Genomic DNA, 23,244 nt, shown 5'->3' on the forward strand with positions numbered 1-23,244 from the left:
TGGGTCTGTGTCAGTTTTGAAGTTGAAGTTGCTGGTAGCCACCCAGTCAGAGCAGGCTGCAATGTATGACGGAGCGGACCTGATTACCAGCGATCTCACCAGCTGTTTAATGAACACAGGGACCTCTTTCTCTGGAAATGAGTTTTCCCTTGAAAACTGTGGAAGCCGTATCCAGGTCTATTTAAATGAGGTAACATGGGGAAGGTAAGCACCACCACATGAGCATTGTTTTCACAGTTCAAAGTGAGGAGAGAGTACTTTGCACTTCAAAGCCACTCATCTGGGAAGCAGTACAGTGGGGGTGGGGTGGCGTGGGGGAGAGAGGGGACAGGAAATAAGAATCAGGGTAATTAACAACTTCTGCTCCGTAATAAACCAGAGACATAGTGTACCTCTGCCTGAGAGATACACTTCTATTTTCATGTCCTCTTTGCTCTTTGCATTTTCAGTCATCCCCAAATGTTCTCTTTAATTCAGAATCAGTGTTTTTCTCATATAGCATGTTGGAGCTACATCGTGTTTGCTAATATTTGAGTGGGAAATTTGTTTCCTAAACCATAAACACATTATTTATTTATATATATATAGCTATATATATATTAAAACTGCAGTATCAGTCTGCAGATGTTGGACCTTGCTGAAGTTATTTTGTCAAATTTGTATTTCAAGTCAATGTATTAGGAAATAATTGAGGAAGTTAGAAGTCATTAAAATGTTTTTTTTTTTTTAGCATTAGCTAAATGGAATATTAATTTTCTCCAACATCCTGTAATTTTTTTCATAAAGAAATAGCAACATTATTATCATGAAATAAAAACACAGATTTCCCAAGTTGCTCCATTTGGCCCCCCACCTAAAATCAACACAATCTGTGTGATTTATTAATGGGCCACAGCTATAAACTCTGCAAGTTATTGTGAGTCTGGAGAAATCTTTTGTTTCACGCTGATGTGTCTCCTTGTCAAGGACATAAAATGTAGACTGCACTCATCTCAGTTCAGCTCTGGCACCAGTGACTTCACAAGGCCCTTCACCCAAATGGTACCTACAGTTTAGTGATTATCTCCACTTTGTTATTATTTATTTAAAAGCTGTTAATTCTAGATTAGCTGTGTGGAATACAAGAAATCTTACATTTCTGTTCAAATTCATTTGTAAAGTATACATTTTGCTCAATCCAATCTAATTTGAGCTGGTTTCTCCTAGGGGCTGTGTTTGTTTAAGGATCACTGTCTGTAAAACACAGAGAAGTGGAAAAGTGAGGAACTAGGAATTTACATGAGAAACAGGTTCCCAGCCAGGATTTAAACTCTTAATACTGTAATGGTGAACAGATTTACAGAATGAGATTAAGCCTCAATCTGCATTTAATGGAGCACATCTGAAGCGGCCTCTACTTGAACTCTGAAATGTGAGAATGTCACACAGGGCAGCCTATTTGACATGTCACCTACTGGTGAGAACTCTGGGGCTTTGATTGAGTTTTATCAATTAGCTTTGTGAGGGAAAATGCTCGGGCTGTCTCTGTCACAGGGGCTGCATTGAGACACCTAAAAGTTTGCCATGTGTCCTCTTGAGAAAACTAATGATCAAACAGTAAGTGAAATAACTCCCAAACTTCCCTCTCTTCATTTATTTTTCTCCGTTCAAAAGCAATTCATCCACCAAGTGACGAGTTTTACAGCGTATATGATTTAACTTCACTTAAGCCAAATAATAAATCCTACAATACGGTGAAATTTCTAATTTAACACAATCAAAATGTGCTTATATGTTATTACCAGGAATTTCAAAAACTAAACTAAATTTACTCACTTTTGTCCCGTGTCATAAATCTCTCTGGTGTAAATTCTATGCCTTCACCCTTTAGTGATGTGAGCTGTTGTATGTCTTCTTTTACACCTTCATATAAAATATAATATTGATGCCTGTTTGCTTTATTTTGTATTTGTTGGTTTAAAATCATACTTCGCCCAACTTTTCACTTAAGATAGCATCACTGATTGTTGCCACAAATAATAATAATAATAAAAAATCTCTTTACTATCTTTACTTGAATTCCCACTGTGGAGTTGAAGCAGTATGCAAATACTCCCAGAGAGAAAAAATATTTTCGACTAAGCAGGCTATATTAATCTTAGATCTTTTAACAGACTAAGCATTTTATTTTGTTCTTGTGCAAGTTGCTGAAACACTAGAAATAAATATATTGTTTTTTTAACAGTGGAGGATGAGAGTTGTTGTATGAGTTCATTTCACATTTTAAAGTTAAATCCGATGAGTTGCACTGAAAAGTAAACACTGTAGAAGACTCAGTGTCATGTCTCAAATCTTTCCTCTGTTTTTTTTTTTTTCTCTCTCTCTCAGAACAATTGGAGGAGGAGTCAGTTCTTGGGGTCAGCATTTGGTTGAAATTGAGTGAAATTATCAGTAGCCCACCCCTTCACCTAACAGCCCCTCCACCCGCCGCCCCCCCCATCCCTCCTCCCTCCCACCTTCACATCTCCTCTCTATTGACTGGCTCTCCTGCATCATACTGGAGACCCCGTTGAGAGGATTTTTTCTCTCTATAAAGAGAAGATGCAGCTCAAGCGCCTTTGAGATGATCGCAAGGATTTACTGCGCATTTCTCTGCCTCTCACTCCAGACGGGCATCCTCTGCTGCTTCAACGCCAACTGATCTGGAGTGCTGTGGCACACTGAAACACATACTATATATAGGCTGTTTACCAACTGGACTGAAGTGGACATTTGAATGACGCGGGATTTCCCACTCTGCTCTGCTATAGTGCCGGAGTGAGCCAAGACCCCGAATGTGAATCTTTTTCTTCCGCGTTGAGAGCTGCAGTAGTTGAGACTTCGTGCGTCGTCGCTTCCAGACGCAGTTTGTGTTGCAGGTGCGTGGAGAAGGAGCGCGAGGACAGATGGCTGCGCTGACGATACAAAGGACTGACAACTTTTTGCACACCTTCTTACAGGTTTGTTGTATAATCATCTTTATAGATGCAGAGCACGCGGATTTACATATTTCCTGCTTTTGCGGCGGTGAAACGTCTCCACAACTTGTCCGTAATGAATGAAAAGATTTAGGACTACATCAGAATGATTTAACTTGTAGTAGTTGTAAAATAATTTGATTAAATTGATATTAATTCAAGTCAGACTTTAAAAAACAACAACAACAAAAAGCATACCATAATATCATTTAACTTAAATGTTTAAATACTAGTGGTTAAGATTGGGCATTGTTAAACGCTTTATTAAGGTTTCATATAAAAGAAAATGCTTATTTAAATACAATTAGCCTAGATATAAAACTTTAAATTGACCCGTGTAAGTGGCCCCTGTAATCTCATATGTGTTTGTGAATCACCACACAGGACCGGACACCCAGCTCCTCTCCGGAGGGAGCACCCAACGCCCTCTCCTTCCTGGCCACCACCTGTAGCCAGGCCTGGCAGGTTGGAGGCGCCATGGGCTCAGAAGGTTCCCAGTTCCCCTACGAGGGCACGGTCAGCTCCACATCGGGAATGTTTCAGCTCTGGAGCAACGACATGGCGCCCAGCACGGCCCTCAGCACACACCAGATGACCTTCACGGTGCCCAAGGTGCAGTTCCCTGGACACATGCAGTCTGGCCTGGGTCACCATCATCATCATCATCACCCTCATCACCACCACCATGAGCTGCCTCTCACCCCTCCGGCAGAACCTCCCTCATCCTACTCCTTCGAACTGTCCCCTGTTAAAGTGTTGTCCACGCAGCCTCAGAGCAGTGGCCCCTATTACCCTCAGCACAACAGTGTGGGGCAAAACTTCCCCAGCTTCCTCCAGAACTCCTCAGCCAGGCATCACCTGCCTGGAGGCCACGTAGAGGAAGGGCAGCAGTGGTGGAGCCTACCCCAGACCAATGCCACCCCCTCCAACCATCCCTTCTCCCTGGGCAGACAGCTTGTTTTGGGCCACCAGCCTCAGATAGCTGCCCTTCTCCAGGGCACCTCCAAGGGGCTGCTGAGCTCCACGCGCCGCTGCCGCCGCTGCAAGTGCCCTAACTGCCAGGCAAATGGTGGGGGGTTAGAGTTCGGAAAGAAGAGACTGCACATCTGCCACATCCCAGAGTGTGGCAAAGTGTACAAGAAGACCTCTCACCTGAAGGCACATCTGCGCTGGCACGCTGGAGAAAGGCCCTTCATCTGTAACTGGCTCTTCTGCGGTAAAAGCTTCACCCGTTCAGATGAGCTGCAACGGCACCTCCGCACACACACGGGGGAGAAGCGCTTTGGGTGTCAGCAGTGCGGCAAGAGGTTCATGAGGAGTGACCACCTCTCCAAACATGTCAAGACCCACCAGACCAGGAAGAGCCGGTCTGGGCAACCCTCACAGAGCACGGACCCTCTGCTCGCCAATATCAAGAGAGAGTAATCTCTGTGATCCATCATTTAAACATGATAATCAATGACTGTGTGACTCACACTTGCTGCCATAGGTTTGCACTAGAGGGTAAGCATCAAGCTCCCTGAACATCTTCTGTTGTCAAAACCCTATTTTTGACTTCAAGTAGTTCCATAAAAATATATTTAGAGACCATTTTTAATAAAAGTAATTATGTGCTGTTTGAGGCAAGCCACCTTTAAAGAAAACTTGAAACCTTTTTCAGTGACATTGTGAGTGTTTTTGCTGCATTCGTTGTACTTTCCAAGATGCCACACGAATTTCAACGGGAACAAAACTGATTTTATGCCTTTAAACAATTTGTTCAAATTTTGACTGATTTGAAAATCAAAACTTGTTTCAACCTTCACAATGTAAATATTTGATCTCTGTGAAGGGTGAGGCACAGATGTGAGGCGTACCTTAATATTTTGTCCATGTCATCATGTTCAGAATAAATGAATGCCTTAGTACAGTGAAAACGGTTGCTGTATAAAAACTATCGTTTCCACTCTGAGCGGGTTCAGAATGGAAAATTGCCTGCGCTGCCGTTGTTAATTAGGTTCTCATTCCAAAAAGATATCCTAATTTGTCTGCTTCAAGGTAGAGATCTCTTTTGAAATGTAAACAAGAGAGTCTCTGATCTTCAGATTTATCTCGTCTGCTCTTAAGCAGCAGTGTGAAGCACCATTGCTCCAGATTAGCAAACATTTGAACACATTTAAGTTCTTTGTAAAGTATGTATAAATATCATGAACAATTTTATTGGGGTTATGGCCGCATGTAAATTTGAATAAACAGTGTCCTTGCTGAAACAATTCCACTGTTTCGAATTCTGTTATTTTCTTACATGTTAATGACTGATTGTGAAGTAAATGTGTGACTGACAGCAGGAGTCTGTGGTTTTTACCTTCTTACCGGCCCCTCCTGAAGGTGTGAATTTCTGCGAGTACCCCAGAGCCCCTATAAAGATCTAACATTTTATTTAAATGATGATTCGATTGCATTTGGGGTACAAAGGCTGCTCATTGTGCCACTGGTGTGAAGGAAGCAGCTCTTAAAGAAGACCAAACATGGTAGGCTGTTCAAAGATTTTCACACCTCAAAGTAAATACTCATCCCATTGATGGGGCTGTTTGTCTCGCCTGCTCCAATCAAGTTCACAGTCATGTGGCTTTTAATGAGTGTTTTCTTTCTCTCAATGGAGAAGATTGAGTCAACAGATGCAACAGAGGGCACTGGAGAGGAATTCCCTGTGAATGGGACCCCTGTTGCTGAGACCCCCTCAGTGGTGACAGGAACTCCCTTTGATTTTGCACCCTTGTGAAAGTTAATACCCCCTTAGCCCCCCTTCCTCCACAGCCTCCATATATCACAGCCGTGTTACGATCATCCCTGCTTTACAGCCCAGAATGGGGCTTTATTCAGAGGCCAGCCAACCAGATGTCTGCTCATCCAGGGGTTTCTTCTCTTTGTTTTTAATCCTGTTTGAACTTTGTCCAAGGGGGATGTCGAAGAAAAGCAGAATACTTTGCCTTTGTCTCTGTCCGAGGTCCCACAATGGAGTCTGAGGATCTCAGCAGCAAAACTAATACTTGAATTTCATTATGAGTTAAATTTAAATGAACACACTGTGGGAATAGATCAGGGCGAGTCTATTGATCAAATGAGCAAAATCTACAGTATAAAAAGGAAAAACGGAAACAGGAAAAAGACTAGATTTTAAGCCAATAAAAAGAGGTTGTGTAGAGACGGACAGAAACAGCGATCAGCTTCAAAAAGACACTTTTTATTTGATATGATACAACAGGTTCTACTCAGTCAAACATGGCATTAACCAACCCTCTCTTGGTTTTACATCCTTGCTTTTGGTTCTCTGTAGTGGTATTCCTTTGTGTGACATGCAAAACTGCCTGATCAGTATTTCCCCATGAAAAACTCAACAGTTCACATCAACTGCAGAGTCAAGATGCAGATTTTGTGAGGTGGTCCAGCTCACCTGGTGTCTCACCTTCTGGTTTACTTTGAGTGGCTGTTTTTTTTTTTGTTTGTTTTTTTGGTCAGATTATTCAGCAGCTTCAATGTTAGCACAGAAAGATGAGGCCTATTGATCTTTGGTGCTACTGTATGATCCAACTACTGTAAACTGAAAGTCAAAGCCTTGTGGTGACCTCTACTGGCCACAAATAGAACTGACCTGATATTGGCAAAGCAGCCCCCTGCATCTACTCCACTCTTAGGCATTACAATCCAGATAGTGACACAGGTATCTGTAATTGTTGTGTAAGAGTAGTAGCAAACTGAGCTATGGAGTAAGAGCATGAAACGTTTGAGCGGTGAGCTGCAGTTGTTTTTGGCACTGTTGTCTGAGGGAGAGGGTACATGCAGACTTCTCAGCATCACTTTATCCGGCCATGTATTACCTTGACATCTCAACCACCTGCAAGAGTAACAGCGTTTGTTGGCATACCTCGGTCATTCTGCGTCTTACAAGTGGAAATATTGCCTTTCTGATATGCACTGCACAGTATTTAACCCAAGAGGGAACAAGCTAACAGAGATTATAGAAATGGTGCACAACCTTGACATGACAACAGTGGACTAATAAAACAATCAATTATAGATTAAACCAATGCATTTTTAAGGATGTGTCCCCAAATCTACTCCGGCCTGGAAAGAAAGATCTGTGTAAAGTAGCATTGTGCCAGTCAGTCACCGAGGAGATGTCGCTTGCAACACTTTGGGTCAGCACAGCAGTCCCTTTGAATGCACCTATGTAGCAGCTCCTCAGGAGTTGCCCAAAGAGCAAAAAGTATTCTGTAGTGACGTCATACCCACAGAGAACCTCCAGGGGGCTCCCTCATGCCTTTTTTGTCCAGATCAAACGAGGGCCAGTCAAACAGAATAAGAGAGCACAGAGGCTCTCAACACTGTGGCAAGAAAGTTCTTCACTTTCAGATGAAATTCGAGTGAGCACAGTCCTTGTGGCATGTACACATCAAGTGTTCTGCCTTTTCCCGTTCTTGTCAACATAAACAGCAAACTCAGTTGTCAGCAGGGGAATGACAAAGTATATTTACGTAGCTGTACTTGTCTTCACAAAGGGGCATCAGAGAAAAAAAAAATGATCAAGACAATTTACCAGAGAGTAAGAGAAGAGCCACTGGCACTCCTCGCAGACTCTCAAGCACACAAACGCACCCACACATCGCATAAACATACATTCAGGCACACGTGTAACTCCAGTGACCGCCCCAATTAGGAATGGATAAATCTTCAACAAATAAATTCCCCTTGCCCTTTGAAAGAGAGAAGAGTGTGGTATACAAACTCTCAAAAAGGTAAAAAGCAGAAATTGTCATAACACTGAGTGTTTTCTTTTTCACTCTGAGCCCAGTAACATCCCACTGGGTGCTGTTCATGTATACTGAAGGTGGCCAAGGCTAGTCGCCTCCCTTTAAATGGCTCTCTGAAAACAGGAGCAAAGTCATTTTATGGTTGCAGCTCATAATTCCTTCATCTGGTCCTTTGGGTTCCTTCGTTATTCCTCAGAAATCATTGTTGAAACAGGTAAGGGTCCAGCCTGGCATAAACTGACAGCAGACAAGCCCTCTTGTCTCCATAGCTGTAACATTAGCTGCTGTCCTCCTTACCCAGAAGACAAATAGTGTGAGTTCATAGGTCATCCTCATTTAGCTGAGCCAGGTTGCTGGGGCGTCGTCCAGCAGAGGGACCACACAGTGAACCCTGGCTCCCATCAAGAGCCTGAGCCCTTCGGCAGCTCTCTCCTGCTCTCTGCTGGGAAGAGAGGGAACATCCATTGCACACTTACAGTAAAATGTATATCCATGAAATGCAGTCAAATCAAAGTGAAAATCTCTCTGCCAAACATTGAAAAGAAAAGCGTAATTAAAAAAAAGAAAATAATCTTAATCAGCATTTTTTTGCTGCCTTAATCTAATCTTGCTCAAGTTCCATCTATTCAACCCAGCACAAGTATGGGAAATGATTATCTGCCTTTGATAGCATCTCTCACTGACTTCCTCATCTGGCTCAGTCTGCTTCCTGTTTGTTATGTGCCAAGCTTATCCAGCCTGAGTAAACAGAGAGATGTGGAGAACAACAACCGCTGGTCTGTCAACACCGTCCCACTGAGGGTAAAAGCCCTGTGATCACAGACGGACACATCGCTAATGGCAATGTAAAGCCCAACAACAGGATGCTCCTATTGTCGGCTGCACAGATGATTAAAAGATAATAATTTTGATATCTCAAGGAAAAACAATTTGCTGCTTTGATGTAAAAGTGCAACAAAAATTGTAGTTTGTTTATCTCAGAAATTTTTATCAATTCCCTTTTCATCCAATAGGGGGAGGAATAACTCTTCTCATAATTCAACAAATCCCCATACTTTATGAGTGTCTAAATAAATTGTTACCATTAGCTTAAGTCTTTCATCTTTTAATTAACATTAACGAGCACATTGGAATTACTAGGAGTTGTACAATAGCCCATTATTTCCCCAGTGGTTAGCTTCCTGTGGTTTGTTTTGTCATTAATTTCCCCAGTGCTGCAGTTAAATAATGACTGCAAGACAGCCCAGAAACACAACATTCAACTGTGTGCAAAAGAATTACATTTTAACTGTGACGGCTTTAGAGATTTTTCTAAATGCATGTACATACAATACCTGTGCATTCTGTGTGGGTGTGTACATCCCGTTTGACACAGCTTGACAGTTTGGCTGATCAGTGAAGCCCAGTTGGACATGTGACGGGGAAACAGTGTGGGAGTCAGCAGGGCACAGCTGGACCACGGTGGGCTGCAGATGCAAAACAACAGGTAAGACACTCAATACTGTAGTGCATGCACACAATACCGTATTTGTTGTTTTTATTATTTTAAAAAGCAAGCAAGACACTGGTGCCAAAAATAAGCTTAAGATGAGCAGGCCTGGCAGTGTGCCAGATGTCTCATAAAGAGAAATGCTGTGTTTGAGTAGGAAGTAATTGCAGTACAGGGTCACTCTGTGCAGGACAGAGAAAGAGACAGCTCAAGAAACCTACGTCCCGCAGTGAGTATGTCTCGCTGGATCCTTGGCCCTGGCCTTGGCTGGGCAGGTAGAGCGTGGGCAAGGAGGTGTTGTGAGAGTGAAGGGAGGGCAGCTTATGACGGTCAATAGAGGCGGAGGAGTGGGGCCGCAGAGCACTGGCAGCGGACAGAGGGGGCCTCATGCTGCGGCCCAGGCTATTAGACTTGCTCTCTCGCCGCTGGTACTCAATAGGTGACTGTAAGGCTGAAAGACACAGAAAACAAAAGTTCTTCTAAAGCTTCTCGACTGATCAAAAATGTTCTTTTATCAGTAGCACTTTATATAATATTCATATAGTGGTAAACAATTCAAGAAACACACTATAATGTAACGTTTGCAATGAAGCCATATTCATATTGTTGCTATTGTGTGTTTTACTATGTTGTGATTCATTTTCTTATACAGAATGACTCATCACTCATGAGCACACACAGGAGGAATTAATATATGAATAATATAACATGTCATATCTCCTGAAAGCGACTTTATAGTGTGTTCTAAATAATTCAGTGACATAGAGGCTCAATTTGACAAGGAAAGAAAATATTTCCCAATGTTAAAAATAATGATGCATAGTAAACATGTGACATACATTTTCAAAATGTAGATTTTTCAAAATTCCAATACTAGGTCAAAAATAGACAGAAAGTGGACCCTCAGTCACAGTTTGTTTATTAGTTTCATCAGTTTGAACATGTTGTGTAAATTTTTGATTTTTGATTTGAATTTTGATTCATAGCTTTTTGTCTTTTTTTTCTCTTCTTGTTTGGCAGGGGTGGGCTTCCATCCAACAAAGCACTTCAGCTGTATTTTGAGTTGACAATGAAGTCAATACAAAAAATGCCGAGCTGAAAAATGACTTATGGGTTGCGGGGAGTTTAAGGCTGCAATCTTCTTCTGAGTTCAGCTGAGACTCACCATTGAGGAAATTACGCTGGGATTCCAGGATCTGAACCACATCATTGAACCAGGCCCTGCAGATCTCAGGTGAAGAGGCCTGCAGCTGGAAGCGCACTACGCTCCCATCAGGGTTGCGTGACGTCAGCACAATGCGAGCATCGTCTCCGTCCACATTGGGCTCCACCCCTAGGCAGCTCACCTGGAACATATCACATCAGAGGAGTGAGTCCATCCTGCTGGGTTGCTTGTTAAATACTTCACTAACACATCCAAGCCTCTAAAAAGTCCCCGCTGTGCTCTTATGTAACGTGTGCTGATTTGAGCAAGAATTAGTGAGGTGTGAATCTGTTGTGTAACTCATAACCTAGGGAGTAAAAAGCATTTTCTCATTTTTAGCACCTTATGATGCTAAAACGTCCCATGTGGCTGATGTGAGTTTACTGAGGCTCAGCGGGTTCTCACCTTTATGCTGTTTTTGAAGATGTATCCAGGGAGCGAGAAACCCTTCTTCTTATCGATTGGCTCGCTGAAGATCACCAGCTGCTCAAACAGGAAGACCCGTCGTTCCTTGGCTCTTGACAGGAAGCCACTGTCCTGTTCGGCAACAGTGAAGGTGTCTTGCTGGAGCAGTTTGCCCTGGGCTGTGATCTTCCCCTGGTACCATAGCAAATATAAACATAACTAAAGTGAGGAAGTGGTTGCCGTGTGTTTTTCATGGGCCGAGCAGTTGGCATGAGAAATGTTTGGAAGAGATTTGAAGGATGGTCTAGACGTACCTCGAAGCCTTGTAGTCGGCCCACATTCATCATGTCATTGCAACGTTTTGGCACAAAGCACATCACTTCTACTGCTTTCTGTTAAAACACAAAAGTGAGCTTGTTGTGAAGGATAGCAATACAAAGCATAAGAGTAAGAATAAGAGCACATACAAAACAATCAGAGTGCATACAAAACATCACTTTAAACCAGGACACCCACCTCCAGCTCCTCCGTGTCCATCCCAGCTTTGGTGTAATACTTCAGGAAGTCCTGCTCAAATAAACACAGCATGGTCACAGAGCATTCCAGGTTTACTGCTCAGAGTAAGGTGAGGACATCTGGAGGAGTATTTATGGCTGTTGATCTCACCTTTCATTTCAATGCCAAAGGGCAAACTTTTGTATTTAGGCAACGTTTTATACTAGAGATGTCATTTTATGATCATCTTTAAAGACTTTTATAAATGCTTGTTTAAATCCATGCTCAGAGAAAGAGTCTTATTATGTAATTTGCCTCTTCCTCTCTAATGAGAAAGTAGCCAGAATAGACAATACACCCTGCGCAGAGGGGTGCATGTGTGTTTGTGTGCATGTTTGTATATTTACAACCTTGCGACTGGCCCTGCTGTGTGTCAGACAGCTGCTCGGTGAACGCTAGTGCGTGTGTGAGGCGTTGGTGTGTGATCATCAGCACAGCAGTGTCCTGCTTTTCACCTTGAGCAGCAGCTGGTACTTCATGATCCTCTGGACAGGTTTGATGAGCAGGTCATTCAGCTGCAGCCTGTGGCCCAGCTGCTGCCGCAACTCCTGACACCGGAGACAGACACAACAACACGACACCAGTCAACATGACAGTCACAGCACAAAACATGGCAGCTAATGGCCAGTATAATTCCTCTCAGACAATATATCACATAATGCTGCCCGTCTATTCGTCCTGTTTACTGTCAATTGAGAGGAACCGATTACAATCTGAATAATAAATGGAAGCTCAAGAGACACCTGCATCGCCATGTATTATATATAGTATAGGAACTAACATTCATGCATAGTAAATGTCTTATTAACTATATACCTGAGCAGCATGGGATCAAATGAAAACGTTTGCCTTAAATCAATATGTCAATCAACAGAAAATGTAACAAAATCAATGTTTGCATCTATTGATTACGAAAAATCGCACACATCTGCTGACTACATGTTCTCATTTGTGAGAATTAGCCGATTACCATTTCTAGAAATTTAATATTTTTCGGATAAAATTTGAATTTTGAGGGTATCATCTTTGAACTAGACTAAAACATAGACTACATTTTGCACAATTACAATGATCAAAAACAGGTAACGGCTACATCACTACATGAAGAAGAGCTCACCTCAAAATACGTCTCGATGTACTCCGAGACAATGTGTTCAGACTTGGGCTTGTTCTGACAGTACACAACATACATGTGCAGACGCCGCTCCTGCATTAAAAGCCAACAAACATTTCATTACAAAATCATTCGGTCCAACCTTTGACACAAATTAGCCACAAAGAGAGAAAGACGTTACAACCTCAGGGTGAGCTTAACTGTGTGAAAAATGTGTCCTTAGTTGCATTACAAATAAATGAAAACGCTACAACAATAACCGTGCAGCGTCTACAGCTGCTTTTTGGGATGAAAGAGAACAGAGCAATAATGATTTGTCTCGAAGTGAGAGGTCTTTGAAGCCGTCTCTGTCTGCTTAGTGCCTACTCTTCTGTGACTAATTGGCATGGGAGTGCAGATGTGGCTGTCCTGAGCTCCCTAATGGAGCTACATGTAGTTGAGCATCAGGTTATGTATAATTTAGCCAGGTTACCCTCAGTGTAACCAGAGCCTATTCGAGACTGCGGATATAGCTGTACCTAGCAACAAGCTGCACTGCTCTGTAACCTAGACACCGATGAGCTGCTCCACCTGAATATGGACATCATGTAACACTGCAGATGACAGCTGCATTTGAAACACAAGGGTGTGCACCGCACCGCGCGTGCATCTGTCTACCAGCCTGGTGCAGAAGAGCATGTTTACATGTGTTTGCTGCGTGTTGCATGTGTGCGAGCGAGCACACATGTTGCATATTTGTGACGAGCAGCCGATTGGGCTCTCTGCTTTTCATTAGGGCCGTGTTCCCAGTCTGCTTGTCTTCACAGTTTGACACCATGCTTAGATTTAGTTACACGTTTCTTTATTCCCCCACAGGCTTTTTAAGTTGATTATCCAGTGGGCTGAGCCTTATTGAATTGTTTTAAGAGAGAGAGCGTGAATATAGCAAAAGAGAGACACAGACGTTTAACTTCATCATCATCAGGTCGGTCAAATTACACATCACATCAGACCAGTCTGCATGTGCCACCACTTAACCAATATACATGAATCTAATTTTGCTTCCATATGCCCTGTGACCCTTCACTGACTCGGACTCTATGCTGTTCTCAGAACAATAAACTCAACGGTGAATCTTTCTTGCATGCATTGCTGTGCTTCATCTTTGAGCCAAGATGTGTAGAAAAGAAGCATGTCTCCGTTTTGAGTGGGAAAAAAGCCTTAAAATCAAAGAGCCTGAGCCGAGGGTTTGTTATTCCTCGTCCTATTCATGTTGTATTTTTCGGGCTGTTTTTTCCCTGGTGTTTCCTGACCAGTCCAGCCCAGACTGGAAATTGGCCAGTGTGTCATTTATGTGACCGTGTGTGTTTGCCATGTGCGCTGTTGTAAAAACACAGGCTGGGCTGAGATGTATCAGTAACAGGGAAGTGGAGGGAGAGACGCTGGCAGCTGAGGGAGAAGGAGAGACGTACGGTATAGGATAAACAGGGGCTCAGTGTGTTTTCTTAGCTCTATTTACCCTCACTCCAAACAGCACAAGGAAGCAGACCCAGACACTTCCAATGGCATGTTATCGTGACTGTGTGTGTGTGTGTGTGTGTGGTTCTGTAGTAGTCATACTTACATGTTTAATGAAGAGCTGAGCCAGTCTCTCTGGCTCTTCCAAGCACTTCTCCAGCTCTCCCAGGAAGTAGCTGCAGAGAAAACACATACACACACACACACACACACACACACATGCACATAAACACACACGTATACAAGCACAATCTTCCCCAAAACGGAAGGTCAGATTTGTCTCCTGACCTATTGTTCCTTTGTCCTCTACAAACACAATACTCTGCAAGTCACTGATTGTTTGCAACTGGAGAAAATCACACACTTTTGGAAACCCAAAAGTGAAAATATATGCATTATGTCATCATCATTATATTACATAATATACACATTAAAAAAAATCAGATACTCACTCTTTATGCCAGTCAAATATTTGGTGAATGTTCCCAAAAACAATCTTGTCTTTTCCCTTCATGTCCTCCGGTATACCTTTGGAGCTCATTGTGGCCATGTAGCCCTGCAAGGGAATGACAAAGCAGATGCTGACGCCTGTTCACACTAAACAAAAGAACACACATGTCTCCGAATAACACCAGTATATATAGCTGCAGCAATCACACACCAGCCATTACTGAGCTTATGTCAACTTTCAGAGGAGAAATCTTCTGTGAAGCAGAATATCTCCAGCTATTTAAGGCACCAGGAGATAGATCACCATGCAACATAATACTCCTCAAGCTAATAATTTACTAAATCTTCTTAGGACTGGAGAAGGTGGGATGGAGGCAGACAAAAAGTGTGAGGAAAAGTGGAGACGTTCAGATGATAAGGGTTTAGAGAGCTCTACTTGACAGACTGGGTGGATGACTAAGCTCCTTCGTCTCTGTCACTGCTGATTGTGTGTTCTTAGCTGCCAGACTGGGAGGTTTACCTCCACTATGAGCCCCAGGTCTCCCACATAGTGCTTCTCTGTCTCAATAAGCTCCTTCAGTACATACCTGTAAAAATACAAATGAGGGAGAATTAGTGTTAGAGTTATGCCATCAAATTTATTTTGCAAAATCTCCAGAGCAATTTATTTTACAAGTCCCAGTTTATGAATAATTTTCCAGAGAGGAAATGTGATTTTGTATATCGTGGAAAATAGTGTCTGGTAGGGAAAATGTACCAGGGTGCAACTGGAACACTTCCAGTGCCTCAGCATATGGCAGAAAAATGGAACAAGCTAACATATTAAGTGTCAGCAGTCGAATTCAGTCCCGACCTCAGACATAATGGTTGATTAGCTATTTCGGGAGCCTTTAATTGCATCTCACAGTCTTCATCAGCAAATGGGAGTTTACTCATTTGTCATGACAATGGTTCCCAGAAATGTGACATATGGAACTTAAGTCATGTGATAACAGCTGATAACAACCCTGAGATGCTGCTAAAAGTTCTGGAGAGAGCTTAAATTATGAGTTCACCCTGAGATAAGATCAGATCTGTCTGTCGGTTGTAAATTAAAGACAGGCACAATTCAATACATATGTGCAAAACATAATTAATAATTTAACATTTACTGTAAGTTCAATTGATCACTGATAGATTCCTCTACAGCAGCTAAATCCTGTGGCTAAACTCAAACATTTATCTTCAGAATGTGCCACAGCATTGCTGTCATGAGCATGATCATTTGAGATAAGTGATGTGAGCCGTGTTCATGTTGAGTGAACACATACATGCTTTTCTCCAAGGCACTTTTCCTCTCCTCCTCAGTGTCAGCTGCAGCCGACCACTGGCTGGAGGTGTCGTCCATCAACACAGAGACGCTGTCATCTGGCAAAGCACTGGTGGACTGAGTGTCCTGAGGAAGCAGAGACAGACAGACAGACAGACAGACAGACAGACAGACAGACAGACAGACAGACAGACAGACAGACAGACAGACAGACAGAGAGTCAAACTGTTTATACAAGGTCCAGTGCCAGTAATATGGATGATGCCAGGAATAAAGTAAGAAAGGGGAGCTAAAGCGCAGGAGAGAGATGATAATGATGCAGGTTGCCAAGGTGACCAGGGAGAGCAGAGAGACACAAGGAACAGAGATTGAATGATAAGAAGATCAGATTCGGATTTTGTCTCCATTAATGATCCGCGCCGTGCACCTCGGCCACAGATAGATGGAGAGAAAGAGATTCAAAGATAAAGACACAGAGTTGAAAGGAGCAACAGGCTGAGCAGCTGCAAGAAAATAGAAAAATAGAGCTGTGAAGGTTCTCGGTGGAGTTAAGGCTTCAGAGGAAGAAGAATAGAAGTACTGCATGTCCTCTGGCCAAGGCATTCGATTTGTGATTTATGAGTTTGAATTGATATATGATTTATTTTATTTTATCATTATTTTTATATATATTTAATTTCTGCAACACTACAAAAGCAGCAGCGTAATTTCCTAGTAAAATACCACATTATTGGCCTCAAATAGGAATGCACACAGTCAAGGTTACACTGACCTAATCGATTGTGTTCATGTGTTATATACATGACCTTCTTTTCATGCTTTTTCCTGGAATTGATATCATTTCCTGTGGAGATCCTGGCGCAAATAGAGTCATTGTGCACACGGCAACAAAGCCTGCAAAGACCAAAATCATCGCTAACTCAATGGATGCATGCTTCACAGCTGCACACCACCCTCATGTTTATCTAACCTATTTCTCCGTCGCAGTGAGCACACTTATCTTTATATGGCTGTCGGCTAGATGGCACACGACCATTTCTATGTGCAGTTGTATCTACTTTCAAATGTTCTTCCATCTATTTTTACTCATATTCTTCAAGCCGTTCGTTTGGAGCCTTTACACTCTTCCGACCGTGTAAACTCATAGGAGCAGCCGTCTGTCTACACCTAAATCCCTGTGTCGCACTTGTCCAAGTCAAACAGAACCTCCCCACCTTAAAAACATACACAAACCTGCACACACACCACAGACATGCACCTAATCCCTCAGAGTAGCCTGGCATGCGGCTGCTCAATAGAGAAATAAATAGATGAATAGATAGACATGAAAGCAAATGGAAAAGGAGACAGAACTTTCTCCTTTCTTTCTCCTCTGGCTCAGCTCCACTTGTTCACCTGCCATCTCCCTGATAAACTTGTTGGCGTCTACAAAGCTCCGAGCTTTCTATTCAGTCAAAATGATGTATCAGAGACAGAGACAGAGAGAGAGAAAATAATGAAAGAGACAAAGTAAAGTGGAGAGACCAGGGCGAAGGGAGAGACAGAGAGGCTCCGTAAAGACCCTCACTCCCCCCCCCTGCTCGTCTTGCCCCGCTAGGAGTGCTCCAGCCTGGCTGACAGGTCTCCCTGGCTCCCTGATCACTTCCAGATGTGCAGTGGCAAAGGCCCACAGGAAAAATTCCCCTCCTCTCCCTCTGTTGCAAGTTTTGTTTTTCTAACCAGAAGCTCACGTAAAAAAAAAAAAAAAAAACACTAGTAAAAGCTGAGGTAATGCTTTTTGGTTGAACCTTTTTAAGAATCTATCTGAGTAATCCCATCAACTATTAAAAGTGTGTTATTGTTGTTGTTGTTGTTATTATAATGCTGTGCAATAGCAGGATCTTTTTTATTTTGGAAATTTTTTATTTTACATACCGGTAAATTACTTCATATTTATTTTTTTATCCAATCGCCACTTTCAGGAACAAACCACTTACTAACTACACTAATGAAGATAATGACTGTGACTTCAAATGTGATGTTTACACAAATTGTCAGTTACCTCAGGAATATTTGCTGATGCTTGAAGCAGACGTGTCTTAACATTTCTAATGGCGCAGCAGATTATTTTTTAATGCAGATGGAGTGGACCTGCTGATGGCTCGACCTTAGACATGGAGGCGCAGATCAACAGAACGGGGTTGGGCTGTGGAAAAAAAAGTGCCGAAACCTGCAACCTAATATCACTGTTGCCAGTGTTGCAAAGCAACGGTCGACTTTGAGAACATCTCACAATAACAACACTCTCTCATTTCACTGAGAAAACTGTTTCTTTGTTATTTGATGATCAGGTGGTCAAGATGATAGACTGTATAAACTAGTCATTATAAGTGCTATGACATGTAGATTTTCACACCACAGCATGTTTGACTGCCATCATGCAATCACAAAAACTTTCCACTGACAAAGCAATAATAAACATTTAATCAAAAACTATACTCCACTGTGGTTGTAAGATTAGACACAACAGTTAGCGGAGAAGATGGAAAAACCAACAATGTATATTAAACTGGACATGTCGCCAATGAAACTGGGTAGAGACATAAACCGCAGTGTGGAGATGACTGACCTACATAATTTAATCTCTCTACCTCTACCTCTCTCTCTCCCTCCCTCTCTCTATTTCTCTCTCCCTGCAAAAGACTGGCAGTAAAAACACCAAAGCGCTGACCTCATCCCCCGTGATGTAATCGTATTAATGGCTTTTGATGTGTTGTTGAGACTGAAATTAGGATTTAAGTGCTCTGGTGTCGATTCACTAACGGGGGGGGGGGACGGGACAAACAACAATGCTCGAATGCTCAGATATCATTATTGTTTTATACTGACAGGGCTCAGGCAGAGCTGATTCCTACGATATTACTGCTGCTCGAGCGAATCCCAGTTCCTGCCAGTTTCTCCCCCTCACTGCAAAAAGGAACCGTCTGCCTTGAGACGCTGCTTTGCCATGAGCAACTGGCTGATGGGAAGCTGGAAGCGTGTGTGCGCACATAGCGTTCTTTGTCACTTCATCGAAGTGAGCGGAGTCATCTCTCCTCACATCTGCCATTTCATGTTGTTTCCTATTTATCTCCAGGCATGTCCTTTGGTGACAGGTTGAATGTGAGTCATGCATCACGCAGGTCGCTGTCAGACTCTGACCTCTGCTTCTCTGGTGCATCGATCTATTCTCAGGGAAGCCTGTTTTCATTTAGCCTCCCGTACCTGTGTGTGTGTGTGTGTGTGTGTGTGTGTGTGTGTGTGTGTGTGTGTGCAGTTGAGTATTCTCACTCTTTGTGGTTCTAGTCATGTGTACTTGTGTATGTGTGGTTACAGGAGTCCTCCTGTGTGGATCTGTGTGCTTGTTTTGCATGATAGTTGAGGCAGCAGCAGCAGTTGAGTTAGTCATTTCCAGATCTAGCCGGGGGGCCGTGGAGACAAAGAGTCCTGATGTCATTGCCCCCACCACGCAGGGTCCTCATTGAGAATATTACTGCTACTCTTCTCAGAGACCGTCTACTATAAACTGTCAGCTAAAATGAATCTGCAGTGGACTCCTCGTAGTTTAAATCTCAATGTAGTCAGTTATTGATTCTGTGCATAAAGACGGGTCCACCCCTACTACAGCTTCTGGAGTGTGAGTAAGAATATAAAGTATTGACTGACACAAAAAGTTATAGACTGTTACTTTTACAGTACATTTTTCTGACAGACCTGGGTGTTTGGCAGTGACGTACAGCCAATCAGTGAGTCAGTCATGTAGCTGGGGGACTGTAGTGTAGCCGGGGACAGGTCCTCTGGGCTTGCCAGGCCGTCTTTCCACTCCTGGAACACACACACACACACACACACACACACACACACACACACACACACACACACACAGTGCCATAGTGTCAGAATAACACAATATCAACATGACGCAAAATGTCTACAGCATATCACTGTGTCCGGGCTCACATACACGTACACAGACACACACACACACAGGCAGCTGCACAACAGCAAAGCAGAAGCATATGAGTCAAAGAACATGGCAGCATGAGTTCTTCAGGGCTGAGCCAGTTAGTGCTGCTGTTACATAATGTCTCTGCCACCTGCCATGATACTTGGCCCTCGGCGGATCAACCCTACATCAAACCTGTGTGTCTGTTGATGTTCTTGAACTGTCTAATGTAAACAAGCTTCAGTCAGGATGTTGGCTTGAGTTAACATTTATGTAAGACTGAAGCTTTGCGTGTTTACCGGTCAAAACCAGTTTGTGTGGTGTTGGAATAACTGCAGGTAATGAGTTTATTTATGGAGATTCATTGCAAATAGATAAAAGGGTGTGTTGGATGAGTTCATGTGACAAAGACAAAGAAAAAAAAAAACCTTCTCACCAGTTCTCTGTGGGTGACGGGCAGGATGGTTAGAGTCTCGTCGGGCCTCTGTGGGCTGCCCAGATCCTGGCTGTGGCTGTGGCTGTGGCTGTGGCTGTGGCTGTGGGATGGAAGAGGAGCTGGTTTTCCCTCAAGTTTGCGGACCTGACGCTCTCCTTTGGCGGTGGCCCCAGCACTGAGTTTGCGGACAGGGTTTGTGAGCCACTTCTTCAGGGTGCTCACAGAGCGTCTGGAGCCTGGGGAGCTGGGGGCCGAGCTGCCTGACGCCTGCGGAGGCAGCGAGGCCACAGAGGTAGAGATGCTGCCCTCGCTGCCAGCTGCCGAGTACGAGTCTGGAGAAAGAAAGAAGAAAGGGCGATGAGGAGAGGGTTTTACTGAGGTAGGCATCTGACAAATAAGGGTTTAATGGGTCGAAGGCCAAAGTACACTTGGACTCTCCACGTTCAGGCCTCCACAGTCAATGAATCAATTAATCTATAGGCAAAGGCAACAGTTTTGTCAAAAACAATAGAACTCCTGACTGGCTGTTGAATAAGAGAAGCAGTGTGGGTCAGTGAGGTGACGGAGGGCTGAAGACGTGTCAACACACATGGGAGAGAAGAAGTAAAGAGAGAAATCAAAACAAAGTGTGGATATATAAATAGCTGTCCTCTTCAAACACAGCTGTGCAGCTGTGAGCTTCACAATAAAAGACACACTGTTCTGTTTATGTCAAGCAGACCATGGTTGTTTTTTTTTGTTTTTTGTTTTTTTCATATGTTTGAGTCGTTCGTCCAATCGCATGACCAGCACACACTCTCTGATGCAAGGCAGACAGCAGAGGTCAGGATGGTCAACATTTGATGTGAAAAACTCTCCAGACCAGAGTGACTGCTGCACAGTGATGTCAGGAGGACATGGGAAGTGAGCTGAGGGGGGTGCTGGGACCGGACATCCACTTTAATCCCGTGTAGAAAGGAAGGCCCTCGCTTGGGACTGTTTGTGTTTTTCTGTCTTGTCTTCCATTCCCATCCTGCCTGCCCACCACCCTTCCTCAGTCCTGAGATAGCTCTTCCTCTGAGCTGCGTGTCTGGCGCGTTTTATCTGTTCTGTGCAAATGCAGGTCAGCCATGCCTCCCATCCATCTTCGTGCCCTAGACCCGACCTCTGACCCTTGATCACCACTCTCCTACAGATGGAGAAACACTCTCTCCTGCTAAGACTCACTGCCGCAGCTATTTCACAGCGATTCTGTGAGTTCAAAAAAGCAAAAATGTCTCACCTTTGCACTTTCCAGAAAGTTTGTATTGTGTGATTTTAAAAAGCTAACGCTGACCTAATTTCCGTGTCCCTTGTGTGAGCCACAGAGGAAGATCTTATCACAGCATTCAGCAGTAAGACCCATACTGCAGGAGGCTCATTGACACAGCATAGTCTATTTTGTGAGTGCCCCGACTTCAAAGGAAAAAACAGAATAAATTCACAATCCCCTTCAGTGTTTATATACTTAAAGAGATTCAAGTCATTCAAGTACTTTCCCTGAGCAATACAATAGAAGCCACTGTACCAATCAATGAAAGGGAACTGTGTAAAAAAAATGCCCCCCCCCCCTCCTTCTGCACTGCAACAAACCTCAGTCACAGTGTTTGAGAAATGGCTAACCTCAGATCAAAACCACTCATGTTCCTGACATCACATCGCCAGAACACAAGTTTAGATAAAACATGTCGTTTGTGGATTCTAGCAGCTAACAAAAAAAATCTGTCTTAGTTGTCTGTTTGTGTGTTTCCACCACAGACAGCATTTCCTCTGTAATCTTTCTCCAGCATGTCTCCTCATATGCATTACGTGTGTGTGTGTGTGTGTGTGTGTGTGTGTGTGTGTGTGTGTGTGTGTGTGTGTGTGTGTGCGTGTGTGATCCCAGGGTGGCCAATTTCCCCATCCTGTCCTCCACTACTCCCACCCCCATCCACATGAAAGACTGGGGAGGGTAAGGAGATCTGAGCCTGGCAGGAAAGGGGTGGTGGGAAGGGGGAAAGGGGGAAAGGGGGAAGGGGGGGGCAAACAGAGGGAAGAGACAAGGAAGAGAGAGGAGTACAAAGACGGGAGACGGCTAAACCCTGCAGGGAATGGACCAAAATTTGAACAAACACCATACGGGTCCATAGACGATGAGACGACATGAAACAGAAACAGCAGCCTCAGTACAGGTCTTTGCTCTTTGTGATAGTTGGAGCTGTGCAACACAATAGGACAACAACAAAAAAAAAAAACATCTGAAAGACATTGTATTTATGGCTGGTGGTTTAAAACGCTTGAGGCGAAGCGTATCCTATCTATGAGGTTTCCCAGCGAGAGAGAAGGGAGGGGATGTAAAAATGATGCTGAGCACATGTGATACGGGTCCAACCTCCCAGCCTCCGCTCCTCTGACCTCTAACAAGGGCCAGGCCCAGGGGTTTGTGTTTCCTAGTGTTCCCTGCTCAGGTTCAGTCAGGCCAGGGGTTTAGGGGTCACAGTGCAGAGACACAGCCAGTAACACCGTTTCTAACCATCTCCAGACATCAGCTGAGATAGCTTATCAAGAGAGAGAGAGGGAGAGAGAGAGAGAGAGAGAGGGAGAGAGGGAGGGAGACTGACACCCTCTGTGTGCCTGGAAGCTATTAAAAGTGAGTGGAGACAGCAGTGCAGCTTCATGATTTGAAACTCTGTGTCAAAATGACACAGTGGCTCTGTCAAATGTACAGATTTACAACGTGCAGTGTACATAATTTACCGGTTTTATGATGAGGGAGCGTTACATCAGCATCTGTCACCATGGCAACCTTGCCGTTCCTTTACTGGTTGTTTACGTATGTGGGTCGGTTTCCCTGTTGACCCCAGAAAGTTTAGTCTCTCCGTTGTTCTGAAAGCTTACACCAGCCATTACAGGGACATAATATATATATATATATATATATATATATATATATATAAAATATAAAACACTTTTTCATTGTCACAACAAGGAAAACGAAAAACACAAAGGGAGATGATGAGCTTTCCCTCAGAGCAATA

General features: G+C 43.5%; 2 protein-coding genes across 5 annotated transcripts in view; one reads left to right on the plus strand and one right to left on the minus strand.

Annotated features, from left to right (window-relative positions):
• Window positions 1-2,599: 2,599 nt before the first annotated feature.
• On the plus strand, window positions 2,600-5,248 carry sp5l (Sp5 transcription factor-like). The gene is made up of 2 exons (XM_085781971.1): window positions 2,600-2,978; window positions 3,381-5,248. The coding sequence occupies exons 1-2, from the start codon at window positions 2,925-2,927 to the stop codon at window positions 4,419-4,421; spliced, it is 1,095 nt and encodes a 364-aa protein (XP_085638097.1). The 5' UTR covers window positions 2,600-2,924; the 3' UTR covers window positions 4,422-5,248.
• A 950-nt stretch (window positions 5,249-6,198) lies between these two features.
• Window positions 6,199-23,244, minus strand: part of arhgef25a (Rho guanine nucleotide exchange factor (GEF) 25a) — a 44,431-nt gene continuing 27,385 nt past the window's right edge. For 2 of the 4 annotated variants that reach the window (XM_085781974.1, XM_085781976.1), the window contains 15 exons: window positions 20,210-20,541; window positions 19,542-19,652; window positions 15,811-15,935; window positions 15,021-15,087; window positions 14,503-14,606; window positions 14,157-14,226; window positions 12,557-12,646; window positions 11,895-11,987; window positions 11,401-11,451; window positions 11,199-11,276; window positions 10,885-11,076; window positions 10,441-10,621; window positions 9,497-9,726; window positions 9,121-9,252; window positions 6,199-8,225 (listed from right to left, as the gene is read on the minus strand). In XM_085781974.1, coding sequence (XP_085638100.1) covers window positions 8,106-8,225; window positions 9,121-9,252; window positions 9,497-9,726; window positions 10,441-10,621; window positions 10,885-11,076; window positions 11,199-11,276; window positions 11,401-11,451; window positions 11,895-11,987; window positions 12,557-12,646; window positions 14,157-14,226; window positions 14,503-14,606; window positions 15,021-15,087; window positions 15,811-15,935; window positions 19,542-19,652; window positions 20,210-20,541 — 1,976 coding nt within the window. In that variant the 3' untranslated portion in view covers window positions 6,199-8,105. Of the gene's footprint in view, window positions 8,229-9,120; window positions 9,253-9,496; window positions 9,727-10,440; window positions 10,622-10,884; window positions 11,077-11,198; window positions 11,277-11,400; window positions 11,452-11,894; window positions 11,988-12,556; window positions 12,647-14,156; window positions 14,227-14,502; window positions 14,607-15,020; window positions 15,088-15,810; window positions 15,936-19,541; window positions 19,653-20,209; window positions 20,542-23,244 lie in introns of all 4 variants that reach the window. The other 2 variants (XM_085781973.1, XM_085781975.1) reach the window with 1 other exon arrangement.

This window comes from Trachurus japonicus, chromosome 7, assembly GCF_045865225.1.
Source record: "Trachurus japonicus isolate A0001 chromosome 7, Traja_1.0".
Taxonomy (NCBI): domain Eukaryota; kingdom Metazoa; phylum Chordata; class Actinopteri; order Carangiformes; family Carangidae; genus Trachurus; species Trachurus japonicus.